Raw genomic sequence first — 12,855 nt, 5'->3', positions numbered from 1 at the left:
TTAACCTCAACTACTAACCACTAACCACTGAGCCACCTTGCAGCCTTGTACAAATCAGTATGAATTCAAGCCAGAATTTGTGTAACACCTAACTAACCAATCGTCCTCCAGCTCAAACTGTGATTGACAGCTCCGTCAGAGAGCATGTTCTTCCTGAAGGGGGCGGCAACAGCTGCAGCCAGTTGGTTTTCAAAGCAAAACAGCCAATTTAGAACAGCCCTAAAACCAGGAGTTATACAGTCAGGGGAAAATGAACCATCTTAGCAGAAAAATTTGCTCATAAGAGGAACAATATGGGACTTTTAAACTTACTGTAAATACATTTGGCTTCATTCCTGCCCTACATACTTGTGGCTCCCTATAAACCGTCTGAGTGTAAATGCCAATCAGCTTTGCTATACCTCTTATAAACTCACAGTGTTGACTGAGTAAAACTAATGAAAGAGCACCTGTCAGACCTGTATTTGATGGTTATTTAGTCTTTACATACCACTAACGTTGTACCTCTGGCTTCTGCGCTCTCAGAAACAGGTGAATGCGGAGGAGTACGGCCCCACCATGGCAGATCTGGAGAAGCAGATCGCCGCCCACAACATCCTACACAAAGAGATCGAGGCCTACAACTCGCAACTCTGCGTCAGCTCTGCCGGCAGCAAGGTGAACACACGGAAACACGTTCACACGATGTTCTGTTGCTTCAGAAACACACTTTGCATTCACTGCCTGCCATCTTTAATTTCAATTTAAAAATCATTTCAAACAGCTCATGTGTCTGCCTTGTCTTTTAGGAGAACTACACAGCCCTGAAGAAACAGTACAATAATCTGCTGGTGAGTCGGTTTGTTCAACGTGTGAAAACTAAATTTGCATATAAAATCCTTGAACATAAAAACAATGAATTCATGGAACACATCAAAATAAAAGGCCTGTTTCATGTCAGTTCAATCTGATGTTTAAACGTTTCTCCACATTTGTTCATTTTCTTCTTCAATACGATGGAGAATCCCAAATATTAGAGCCATGAGGGGATTATTTATCAAGTTAGAGCCACTTTTACAGAGGGGGTGGTCAAATTCACAATGTTTGGGGGTTCAAAAGGGCTTCCTATCATTTTGCTAATGGAGACAGACAAATAGGTTCTGGTGAGTTTGACACAATTCAGAGAGATTTTTGTCAGATACAAAACACATCCAGTGCTTGATAAGTGTTAAAGATATTCCAATGATATTTGTCTTCCTGCTGTAAAACAGATTCAAACCAGAGGTGTTTTAATGTGGCGGAAGATTGAAAATGCAGCTGCAGAGATGTCTGCAAGTCCGACAAAAGTCTGCGATAAAGCAAGAGAATAAATATTAGTGGTATTTGTTAAAGTTTTTGAGCAATGGATGTTTAAATTTAAATTTAAAAAATCCCAAACATTGGTCTTAAATCTGGCGGAATCTTGCACACAAAGAACAAGTCTGTCAACAAAATGATATTTGCTATGATATGCACCAGATTTTTTCAGATTATGATCAAAGATTGAAAATAAACAAGTCTTGCTTTCCATTTAGTGTCTCAGATTTACTGATTTGTTTTTGTTGTAATATCAAATAATATTTCCATTTTTTAAATTTCGACTCATTCTGTTTTCTTGACTTTCTCCTCAGGACAACTCCAAGTGGCGTCGCCACTACCTGAACAGCCTGTATGAATACATGCAGGGCAGCAACAAGGAACTGGCTTTCCTGGGAGAAGAACAGGGCAAGATCACGAAGCAAGACTGGAGCGACCGCATGGTGGATCCACCTGACGTCCGCCGGCAGTATGAGGTAAGAACCAACATGTGCAAAAACTCAAGAGTCTCAGTGAGGAGGAGGTTTGACCAGAATGATGGAAGGTGTTTGTTCTGTACTCTGATGGCCAAACACATAAATAACTTTGATTTGATCTCAATCAGAATTTCAAGAACAACAGTCTTCTGTCCCACGAGGGCGAAGTGAACAAAATCCAGGATGAAGGAGACAGACTTATCGAACTGAAGCATCCAGCTGCTAACACAATACAGGTACCTGTCATCACGTAGAAGACACTTTAAAAACACCCAGTCTTTAACTTTAAATGGCTATTTTAAGTTGTGTTCTGGAAGCCATTTAAATACAGTCGATGTCTCCATGTTACCTCTCTAGGCTCAGAGGGACGGTGTACGTAACGAGTGGCAGAAATTCCTCAACCTCTGCATTTGCCAAGAGACACATCTGGACAATGTGGAGGAATTTAAAAAGGTGGGTCAGAATACATGACAGTTTGTTAAGTATGTGTGAGGAAATGAGCACATTTTTGCCTTTTTCTAATGCACTTAATGCACCATGAGGAGATTTTGTGATTAAAAAAACTTGTTTGATCCCATTTTCCAGTACCAAATGGACACAGAGCAGCTGTCAGAGACGCTGACCAAACTCAACAACAGCCTCGACCCCAAGTCCATCAGCAAGAAGAGCAACTCAGAGACGCTGCTGCAGCTCGAGGTAGCGTTGGAGTCACAATTACACAGGCAGAGTCCAGTACTGACGGCCAGAAATTCAACTTGTAATTACTTTAAAGCCAGGTTTGTTTAAGGATTAAGGAAGAATGAAGCGATGGAAGGAAGAGCTAGAGAGGACTCTAGTCATATGAGAGAGAAAAATAACTGAAGAAAGTCAGTAAAACAGGAAAAAGAGTAAGAGGAGAATACTGAAAAGGAGAAAATGGCACAACATGTGTATGATGAAGACAAAATATGTTTTTGCAGAAAAAGTCCAGAAAAGTGCATTTGAAAAATTGATCTACCTATTTTAATGTTGTATGCTATACATTTGCATGCTCATATGTTCACAGAAACTAACTCTAAATAAGTAAAAAATAATCTTATAGACTCTTTTTTTATCTGCAGGGCCTGGATAGATTTTAAAACAGAAGCCCTAGAGACACACAAAAAACAATATGTCTTCCAAAATCAATACACACAGCACAAAATATAAATATAGGACCGACAAATATACGATGCCATACTCCATCAAGTTTCCTATACTTTAAATATGGAATAATATTAAATAAAGGGCCATTATGTGAGGTATTTCACTCGTTTCTGTGCGTTCAGGATACTCCAAGCACAAAAAAAATGCATTCAAAAACTAACTAGAGATAAAACTTTGGTACAGCCTTCATTCTGCTGCCATGTTGCCATGACTAATTCCAAGGCACATTTCTCTCTACGTCTGTTTCTCACCAGGGGGAGGAGAAGGCTGTCGAAAACTCTGAGCAGCTGCTGGCCGACCTGAGGAGACGCAGCACCACCATCGCTCCTCTGAAGCTGCGACGCGTCAACCCCAACAGACCCATCACAGTGGAGTCGCTGTGTGACTGGGAAACAGACGAGGTGCAGATCCAACTCCTGTCACATGTTCAGAGAAACAACACAAATCTAAATATCTGCAGATGAGAGTTTGTTCTTTACACGCTTTTCTTCGCCTTCTTCGCTAATTTACTTATTTCTTTATCATCATAATGTAGGATTCTCTGAAACGAGGAGAGAAGTTCACCCTGAAATCAAACTCAGACATTGAGAACTGGGACGTCGTCTCCACTGACGGGGCAACTAAGACCTTCCCGGGAGTTTGTTTCCAGATCCCACCACCTGACCCAGACGCCATTGACAAAGTGGATCTGTAAGTAATGCAAAGCTGTAATATTGTGCAGCTACAATCGCCGATGCAGGAGTATGTCAGTAAAGCTGTTAACATTTCTGTTTCCCTCTCTTTGCATATTTTTTAATCATTAGTTTGGGCAGTGAGCTGGCTGACATCAAGAAGAAAAGAGCAGCACTGGCAGCATCGCTGAAGAATCACAAATCAGACGTCTCCAGAGCCCAAAAGTCAGGTTGTTGTCTTTAAATAAAATCATCCATTATCCTAGCTATAAAGAATGACTAGCTCCATATTCTATATATAAATATATGTATAAAGTATATATAATAGTTTTAAGGCCACAATGAGATTAGTTAGTGAATTATCTTCTCTGTTTCCTCAATCAGCTCCAGTTTCTTCTGGCCCAGTGGACCCCAAAGTCACCGCTCTGTCCCAGCAGCTGGACAAGCTGGACGATGACCTGGTCAACGCTGAGGAGAGCATGCTGAGCCGCCTGCGAGCTCCGCTGAGCCGCAGCGATCCGGCCGGAGATCTGGCCAAGAGGCTGAAGGAGCAGGAGGTGAGACCAGAAAACTCTATCTAAACTTTATTGTGTTTGACTTTCTATCAGTTCCTTAAGTTTAGAAGAACGATATCTTACTGAATGTTATGCGCAGTAGCTCTAAGTTTCTGTTCATCATCACACACTGGTTGTGCAGTAGGTTATGCCACAGTATGCTACGACACTTAGAAGTTACATATCATAGCATAAACACAGTAGCTGTAATGAAATGTGGTGCTTTATTCTTATATTACTATAATGTGCTTTTGTTGAGTCGTCGTCATCCTCCCTCATGTTTGGATCTACATGCACTGGTACTCTACATCCACTTGTTCTTCACTCCTTTAGGAGAACAGATGGAGAATGATGATATTCTAGAAACTTTGCAAAAGCTTCTGAGGCCAAATTCACATCATAGTTTGACAAAGGAGTAACTCCAGATGCTTTTCATTGATGTAAGTGTCTAAAGTATCCACATTTGCCCTTCACAGGAAGCTGCCAAGGCCCTGAAGGCTCTGGAGCAGCAGAGGCAGGCAGCGCAGGCCGACCTGCAGCCGCTCCTGTCTAAAGATCCCAGCGGTACTTCCTCCGCACTGCCACTCAAACTCAGCGCTGCCAACAACAAGTACGACGGCATCGCTGCACTTGCTGATCTCTACAATAAGAAGTAAGTGTTTCAGTTTTTTTGGGTGTGAGTAAAGATGTAGTGAAGGGTTTTGTCTCCAATAAAAAGAAAATGTTCATCAAAGTTTTCCCAAAGAATGCACAAAATGATAGATATGATTTTACCCTTGTAATTTTTTTCAGTAAATATTACCTTATTGTGCACGTGCAATTTAATAATTTGGGGGGGACATACTGCACACATCCAGACAATGAATTACTCAGTTGCAACCAACAGTCACGTGACAAAAACCAGCCAGTGTTTGAACAGGGGGTCGATAGGAGACAAGTACAGGAACAAATTAAAAATGTATGTAGCCTGTACAGCTACAATTGTTTTGGTAACACCTGTGAACACTTGGAAAAAGGGTGTACATGTTGAATTTAGGTTTTTCAATTACTGTTAAAAAAACAAAACAAAACAAAACAAAACAAAACAAAAAAGAAAAGAAAAGACAGAAAGAAATTCAATTTTCTTTTTTTAAAAATTTTTATTATTACATATTTTGGATAATTTATAGTATTAGAATTGTGTCCTAGTGAAGATATTTTTCAGTCCTCTCTACTTCCAGCCATGGTTGTGCAGTTTCCACACAAGTACAGGACTTTATGTTGCAGTGAAAAATGCACACAAAAACTGTTTCAGATTCAGATGATAAAAAAAAGCATTAACACGTCATATTTTACAGGTTTTGTGTATCTTTACCTTGTGTGTCTGGATAATGTCAGTACACTAACAGCAACATTTATGCTTCTTTCAGAGCAAATGCGTCTCTCAACCTGGAGAGTCAGATTAAGAAGGCGGATGGTCTTGTCTCTGGGTTTGAGAAAAAGCTGAGTGAAGACAGTCCCATTTCTGACAGCCCAAATGCTATTCAAGCCCGCGCTGATGACATTCAGGTGAGAAAAGCTGCTTTTCCGCGTGCCTTTACTATGTTATCTCTGCCACACAAACCACGATTCTCTTACTTCGATTTGAGATGCATGTTAAATTGAAAGTCTCCTCTGTCGTATTCAGAACCAGCGAAAGGCCGTGGCGGCAGGTCAGGACGACATGAAGAAGCTGAGCCAGGATCTGGAGACGACCGAGCAGCTGTGCAGCTCTCTGCAGCAGGGCTACCAGGAGTACTGCCCCGACATCCAGCGCCAGAAAACAGAGGTCAAGCAGCTGCAGAACCGTTACACAAACGTTGCCAACCAGCTGAAGGAGAGGTGAGACTCACACTCTGAACACACCGGTTCAGTCACTTCAGCTTAATTGCAAAGTCAATAGATTTGCTTACACAAGACATTTATTAGTTCAGCAGGACTTTTTATCCACACACAAGAACCTACAGCGATAGCAAAGAAGAAAAAACATATAACTTACATATTTTGTTTTATATAAAACCTAGTACTTCTAATGTTGCTCTATTTTTTAAAATGCAGATAGTTTTTTCTGCTTCAGCTTCAATGTGAAATCACTTTTTGGTTAGACTCAACACAGAACAAACAAATGCAACATGTGGTGAGGTTGCATGTAACTAGATTACAGCTTCGCTCCTTTACAACCACTACGAACCAGACATTTCTGATTACATAGTTTTATATTTTATACCTGTGATATCCCTCACAGAGAAAACATCTTACAAGAGTCTGCAGCCAAGAACCAGGAGTTCCAGAGCGCGAACAAATCCCTGAACTCCTTCCTGAACAATCTGCCGACAAACCAGATAAACCCCAACGACGATGTGTCTCAGATCGCTGCTAAGCAGAGCTCTCAAGAGGTGAGACGGTCTCCTGACTTTATGGACGTATCAGATGGAGAACAGTGGAGGGTCCTTTAACTTCTGCTGTTCCCCTTTGTCTGTCAGTGATTTACTGATTTATAAGCTCTCCTCCTTAATAAATCTGTGGAAATTCACTATATTCATTATACTTTTCATCATAGAGGGTGGTGGATGACCTGAAGCGGAAGCAGGATGACATTGACAGAATGGCTGACCTGTCGCAAGACCTGCAGAATCTACTCAATGTAAGACTCAAATAATATAAATATAATATAAAATAAGGACTCAATAAATGTATGAAAGTGATATTCATTATACAAATTATTGAAACACTTGTGATTTTAGCACAACAGAAAAAGAAAAGAAATAACTTTCAAATCTGCTATAATATATATATACCTATATAATATAATATTATGTATCACCTTTCTAACTCGTGGCTGTTGTACTGCAAAAATGATTTATAAAAAAAGACCACAAACGACTGAAAACTTTACATTTGTGCAGGAGTACGAGACCAACGTCGACAAATACAACAGCACACTGGAGGATGCTGGAGCCACTGTTCCAAAGAAACCTCGTGTGCTCACACTTTCTGATACGGTTCAGAAAGAGGTAACATTTATTTATTTTTAGCTTAATGTTAATGTATTACTTTTATTAAAAGATCAAGGTGATTGATGTATTGCTAATTACAGGAAAAAGATTTGGTGAACCGTTACGCTGAAGCAACAGCAGAAAACACCCAACGCCAAAAACAGATGGGCTTGGCTAAGAATCTCCTTTCCCAGGTAAGAAAACTTTTATTATTGCTTTTTATGACCTTTTCAATGTAGCTGATGTTCTTCATTAAACCTAAGCTACATCACAAATCATGTAGTGACTTGATTGACATCAAATAATTTGCTTTTCCTCCCGCAGAATGAAGAGAAAGTTCAGATGGTGGCACAGCAGCAAGTGCAGCTTGAAAGCCAGCAGAGGAGTGCTTTTGAGATAGATAGTCTGATGAAAGAGTTGGATGATGAGAAGGACAGGACAGCTCATACTGAGACAGACCTGAGAACCTTCAAAGAGAGGATGCTGTCACTGAAGAGTCGCAGAGGAGTGGAGAGGGTTGAGGAGAAAGAAGTGCTGCAATACTACCGTGACCCAAAACTGGAAAGTGATTTGGCTGATCTGCAGAGCAAACTGCATGAAGAGTCCCTGAAGCGTAGCACCACCCAGAGTGAGGTTGAGCTAATAAACAGCAAACTCACCATCCTGGCGGACACCCTCAAAAACACCCCACCAAAACTGGTGACTAGAGAGGTGACAGAGTTTGAGAAAGATCCCCAGCTGGATGTAGAGGCTGCTAAGCTGAGAGATGAAATATCAAGGATGCGAGATGAAGTTCGAGTGAAAGATGGGGAGCAGATTCAGATGAAGACAGAAGTCACAATTCTCCAGCAGAAGAAACAACCCATCAAAGAGAGGGTGGTTAAGAAGGAAGTGATCAAAGTGGAAAAAAACCCAGAGATGCTGAGAGCAGTGCGATCATTTGAGACAGAAATTTCTGAAGAGAACAACAAGACCAAGCTCATAAATGATGAAATCTTCCAAACAAGAAGTCAGATTAATGCACTTGAGAGGTTGATTCCCAACATCCAGCCAAAGCTCATCACGAAAGAGGTCAAAAAGATTGAACAAGACCCCGACCTTGTCAGCGAATTAAAGAAGATTCAAACAAACCTGGAGGAGGAGAAGATTGAAAACAACTCTTTGTCCAAAGAAGTGATGGTGCTCCACAACCGCTACAGAGAAGTTCAGGACTGGAAACCAAGAGTCGAGGTGAAGGAAATTGTTAATGAGATCTACCGGGTTGACCCCAACACAGAGGTGGAGATAGTGCGGATCCGCAAAGACATACAAGACTGCAACAAGCAGCGCTCTGATCTTGACAGGGAGATCACCAATGTCACGACTGACGTGAATATCGTTCGTTCTGAGAAGCCCAAAGTGGAACTGAAGGAAGTTCTCCAAGAGGTGGTTAAAGAGGAAAGAAGTCCTGAAAATGAGAGAGAGATTCAGAGGCTAAATGATCAGGTCAACCATCTGCACACCACTTACAACTCCCTCCAGGAGCAGGTGAGAACGCTCAGGAGAGACAGAGATGAATGGAAAGCTGAAAAGTCCAAAGTAGAGACCAAACTGGTCACCAGAGAAGTCATTAAGTATGAGTCTGACCCACTACTGGAGAAGGAAGCCGACCGCCTGAGAAAGGATGTGCGGGAAGAGGCACAGCTGCGACGCTCCATTGAAGAGATGGTGTTTGACCTGCAAAACAAATACATCCTGTTGGAGAGGCAGAAACCAGAGGAGAAAGTGGTTGTGCAGGAGGTTGTACGCCTACAGAGGGATCCACGGCAAGTAGTCGACCACGAAAGGCTCAGCAGGAGCTTGGATGATGAAGTGAAGACCCGGCGTCAGATCGAGCTAGAGTTACAGCAGTTAAGAACAAAGGTGGAAGACAAAGAGAGGACCCTCAGAGAGAGCGACGAGCGCCAGAAGAGGATTCAAGCTGAGTCTGAGCTCAGAGAGATCCGACTGCGCATCAAACAGCTGGAAAATGCCCCTCCTCCTGTTGAGGAAAGTATAGTTGTGGAGGAAGTACTGAAGGTTGAGAGAGACCCCAAACTGGAGAGGATGACAAGCGGTTTGCGGTCAGACATGGACAAGGAAACCAGCGACATGATGCGTCTTGAGAGAGAAATCCGTAACATCACTGTAAAGCTTGAGATCCTGCAGAAAGAGAAGTCTGGTGAAAGGACGGTGTACAAAGAGGTCGTCCGTGTTGAGAAAGACCAGGCTGTTGAAGCTGAGAGGGATCGCCTGAGGGAACAGGTGTCTCAGAGTAAATTTGCCCGACAGGACCTGGAGGATGAAATCAGACGTCTCAATGATAAAATCAACCATCTGATGAGCTCCAAATCCAGCACTTCAAGAGAGGAGACAACCCTCACTTTGAACAGAGGTGCCTTACAGAGGGAGAAGGACGACCTCGCACAAGAACTTAGAATGCTGGAGAGCAAGAAACACGACATCAGCCTTTCCTTCCAGCAGCAGACTCGACTAATTAGTGAAAGAACGCAGACGAGCAGGCAGAGGAGCCTTAAGATTGGGTCTGACATCGTGAGACTGGAGAGAGAGATCCTGGATGAAAAAGACAAGATCCATATGCAAGACAGTACCATCCGTGAGCTTCTGCAAAACCTGCAGAAAGAGGAGAATGCAGAGACGAGGACCAAAGAGACCAACGTCTCCACCAAAATCACCATTCTGGATCCAGAAACAGGCAAAGACATGTCTCCTTATGATGCCTACCTGCAGGGCCTGATCGACCGTACGCAGTACATTAATCTGCAGGAGCTGGAGTGCGACTGGGAGGAGATCACTTCCATGGGACCAGAAGGGGAGACATCTGTGCTGCAGGATCGCAAGAGTGGAAAGCAGTACTCCATCAAAAATGCCCTGAAGGAGGGAAGGCTGACAGAGTATGATCTACAACAGTACAAAAAAGGCAAGCTTCCCATCTCAGAGTTTGCCTTGCTGGTTGCAGGTGACAATAAGAAGCAGCCCCAGTTCAACTCAATCCCCTCAAAGTCCACCCCACCGGTGAAACAAGCTGCACCAGACATGTCCACTGCTAAAGAAGGTCTCCCGATTGCCGGAGTAGTGGATACAATGACTGACTCCTGCTTTACAATACGGAGTGCCGCCATGCGTAAACTGATCGACTCCGCCACTGCCCAAAGGCTTTTGGAGGCTCAGGCAGCAACGGGTGGCATCATTGACATCCACAGCAAAGAGAGATACACAGTTCACAAGGCAGCAAGCAGAGGCCTCATTGAAGACAGTCAGCTTCAGCGGCTTCTCAATGCGCAAAAGGCTTTCGCAGGAGTCGAAGACCCCATGACCAGAGAGTGTTTGTCTGTGGGAGAAGCTGTTCAGAAGGGCTGGATGCCGAAGGAAACTGCCACTCGCTACATGGAGGCCCAGCACCTGACCGGAGGGCTGGTCAACCCCAAAACTGGTCGCAGAGTCAGCATCATGGATGCCATTGGGTCCAAAATGATCGACAGCACGATGATGCGCGAGCTGCAAGCTGAGACCGTCTACCCCAAAGATATTACTGACCCAATTACAAAGGAGAGGATCAGCTACAAACAAGCTCTGGATCGCTGTAGGACAGACCCAATGTCAGGCTTACCGATGCTGCCGGCCTCCTCCAGAGAATCTGGTTACACTTCTAGGTATTCAAGATTCTAGATGCTTTTACTGTTTGGAGTTATCTGGTCTGTGGAGTGCTGTGATAAAATAAAATAAAAAAAATGTACTATTAGATATGGGAAACCCATATGAAATCCATACATTATTTACAATGTACATTTTGACTCAGGAAAAGTCTTCTACTGCAAAACTTTCTGTCTCGCCAAAATGATTGCTGCTGAGTTGCATTTGTTTACCAAACATGTCTGATGTGGGCAGATGTTCTTTTTTGATTTAATTTAAAAAAAAAAAAAAAAAAAACAGAGTATAAATGCAGTTTATCTTTGATATTATTGTGTTATTAGGGATACTGGGACATGGTGCAATGCTGTTTGCCAAGATTGATTTGATTCTGTATTACTCATGGGCTGTCCTTGACACTGTTCACTTTGAACTCAATCTTGTTTGATACTTTATGAAGAAACAAATATCAATAAATTTAAATTATAATACTTTGAGTGTCTTTATAATAAAAAACACAAGCAGGTTCACCAAACATTTTTTCAATTTCACAACCAGAACCCAGTTAAACACACACAATCTGAGTGTCTTTTATCACAGCTTCTTATTTAATTCACCACAAGTGTGTCAGAAAGAACAGGCTGTCCTTATACACTGGTACAACATGATAAACAATGGGCGCCACTCTATCCAGTATATGAGTACATGCTATTTTCCAATATACTAAGCACCGGCTTCCAACCTGTGGATGAAGACCACCAAAGAAGTGCTAGGACAGATCTGAGGGGTTGCATGATAAGTAATGATGAAGAAAATATCACATCTTTTGCTACAGACATCAGAAATAATGTTAAGACTGATATTTTTCACCTGAAAAAAATCCCATCATTGAAAACAATTATTATCAGATATCTCAGCACTGATGGAAAGAGCTGGAAATGCAACATATTCACAAGTCACAGACACAATGCTATTAGTTCTTCAGTGAACAAACATGGAAGCCTGATATCACTTCACCACTTTGGAGTTTTCATTGTTAAAAAGCAACCCCTGATAAAGTGCAGAAAGCTGTCAGGGTCAGAGGTTGGCAATTGAACTTCTGTCTTTTACACTGAAGCAAACAGTTGTAAATTTCACTGGAGTTCACACAACAGCAAAAGTGACAGACAGTGGAGCCTTGACAATCATAGAGTCCCCCCTGGAAAACCAGGAGAATCAACCGTGATCAGGTTGCATCTGCAGCTTGTGCAGCATCACCCTGTTTGCTCTCCCTCTCTTTGAAGAAGCTCCTTTGCTCACTGATGGCTTTCTGTAGAAGGGCAATGTTTACACCATCAACACAGTTCAGCACCCGGGCCTGGACCATCACACCAACCTCTGTGAAGCAACAAAGTACAGACACAGGCAGGCGATAGAAGCCAAGAGTTTGATAACTATTTAAAATAGTTACTTAAATGAGTAAGAGTTACATTTAAATGGAGGTAAACAAATACTGGGAATTAAACTTTACGCAAGAGGTAAGGAAAAAAACACAAACACAGCAGTTACTATGGTACCAGGTTAACCCCAGTTCATCAATGTTTTCTCTCTTTTCCCAATAACAGTCTAGAAATCTTCTTGGTTACACAACAACTGCTGCTTCTGTAAAAGCTCACCAATGAATTTTCACTATGAAGGTTTTAACATTGTCAGTCCATTTTTTTTGACTGGATCCAAGAAAAACAGAAAACTGCAGTTTAAAAACCAAGCCAATACTTAAAATATTTCACACTCATAATAGATAAAGTCTCCTCTTACCCTCATTTTTTTCTATCTCGCCCAGAGCTATGTATTGAGCTCCAACGATTGGGTTAAAGGGCTCCACAAACAAGGTGTGGACAACCACTTGGTGGTCTTTTGATGCATGCTGGGCCGACAGTGTGGCCCTGGACTCCTCAGGTTGGTAGCAGAC

The 12,855-nt window shown here is 42.2% G+C and overlaps 2 protein-coding genes across 2 annotated transcripts in view; one reads left to right on the top strand and one right to left on the bottom strand.

The window, feature by feature from the left end:
* The window catches only part of evpla (envoplakin a), an 18,613-nt gene extending 7,218 nt beyond the window's left edge, over positions 1–11,395 (top strand). Inside the window, exons 5-22 of the mRNA XM_008291813.1 lie at positions 526–657; positions 789–830; positions 1,650–1,811; positions 1,940–2,047; positions 2,169–2,264; positions 2,397–2,507; positions 3,251–3,397; positions 3,532–3,686; positions 3,800–3,897; positions 4,052–4,224; positions 4,698–4,873; positions 5,631–5,769; positions 5,888–6,081; positions 6,485–6,635; positions 6,800–6,883; positions 7,146–7,253; positions 7,337–7,429; positions 7,560–11,395. Of these exons, the coding sequence (XP_008290035.1) occupies positions 526–657; positions 789–830; positions 1,650–1,811; positions 1,940–2,047; positions 2,169–2,264; positions 2,397–2,507; positions 3,251–3,397; positions 3,532–3,686; positions 3,800–3,897; positions 4,052–4,224; positions 4,698–4,873; positions 5,631–5,769; positions 5,888–6,081; positions 6,485–6,635; positions 6,800–6,883; positions 7,146–7,253; positions 7,337–7,429; positions 7,560–10,943 (5,553 nt within the window). The 3' untranslated portion in view covers positions 10,944–11,395. The remainder of the gene's footprint in view (positions 1–525; positions 658–788; positions 831–1,649; positions 1,812–1,939; positions 2,048–2,168; positions 2,265–2,396; positions 2,508–3,250; positions 3,398–3,531; positions 3,687–3,799; positions 3,898–4,051; positions 4,225–4,697; positions 4,874–5,630; positions 5,770–5,887; positions 6,082–6,484; positions 6,636–6,799; positions 6,884–7,145; positions 7,254–7,336; positions 7,430–7,559) is intronic.
* A 94-nt stretch (positions 11,396–11,489) lies between these two features.
* ten1 (TEN1 subunit of CST complex) lies at positions 11,490–12,852 on the bottom strand (the record flags this gene model as incomplete). The annotated part of the gene is made up of 2 exons (XM_008291829.1): positions 11,490–12,281; positions 12,702–12,852. Coding segments are annotated over 2 exons (303 nt in total), but the record flags the coding sequence as incomplete, so codon positions are not given.
* Between the last annotated feature and the right edge of the window lie 3 nt (positions 12,853–12,855).

This window comes from Stegastes partitus, unplaced genomic scaffold, assembly GCF_000690725.1.
Source record: "Stegastes partitus isolate 25-593 unplaced genomic scaffold, Stegastes_partitus-1.0.2 Scaffold764, whole genome shotgun sequence".
NCBI lineage: Eukaryota > Metazoa > Chordata > Actinopteri > Pomacentridae > Stegastes > Stegastes partitus.
Note: the sequence above shows the minus strand (reverse complement) of the source record. Positions and strands in the feature narration are given on the sequence as shown.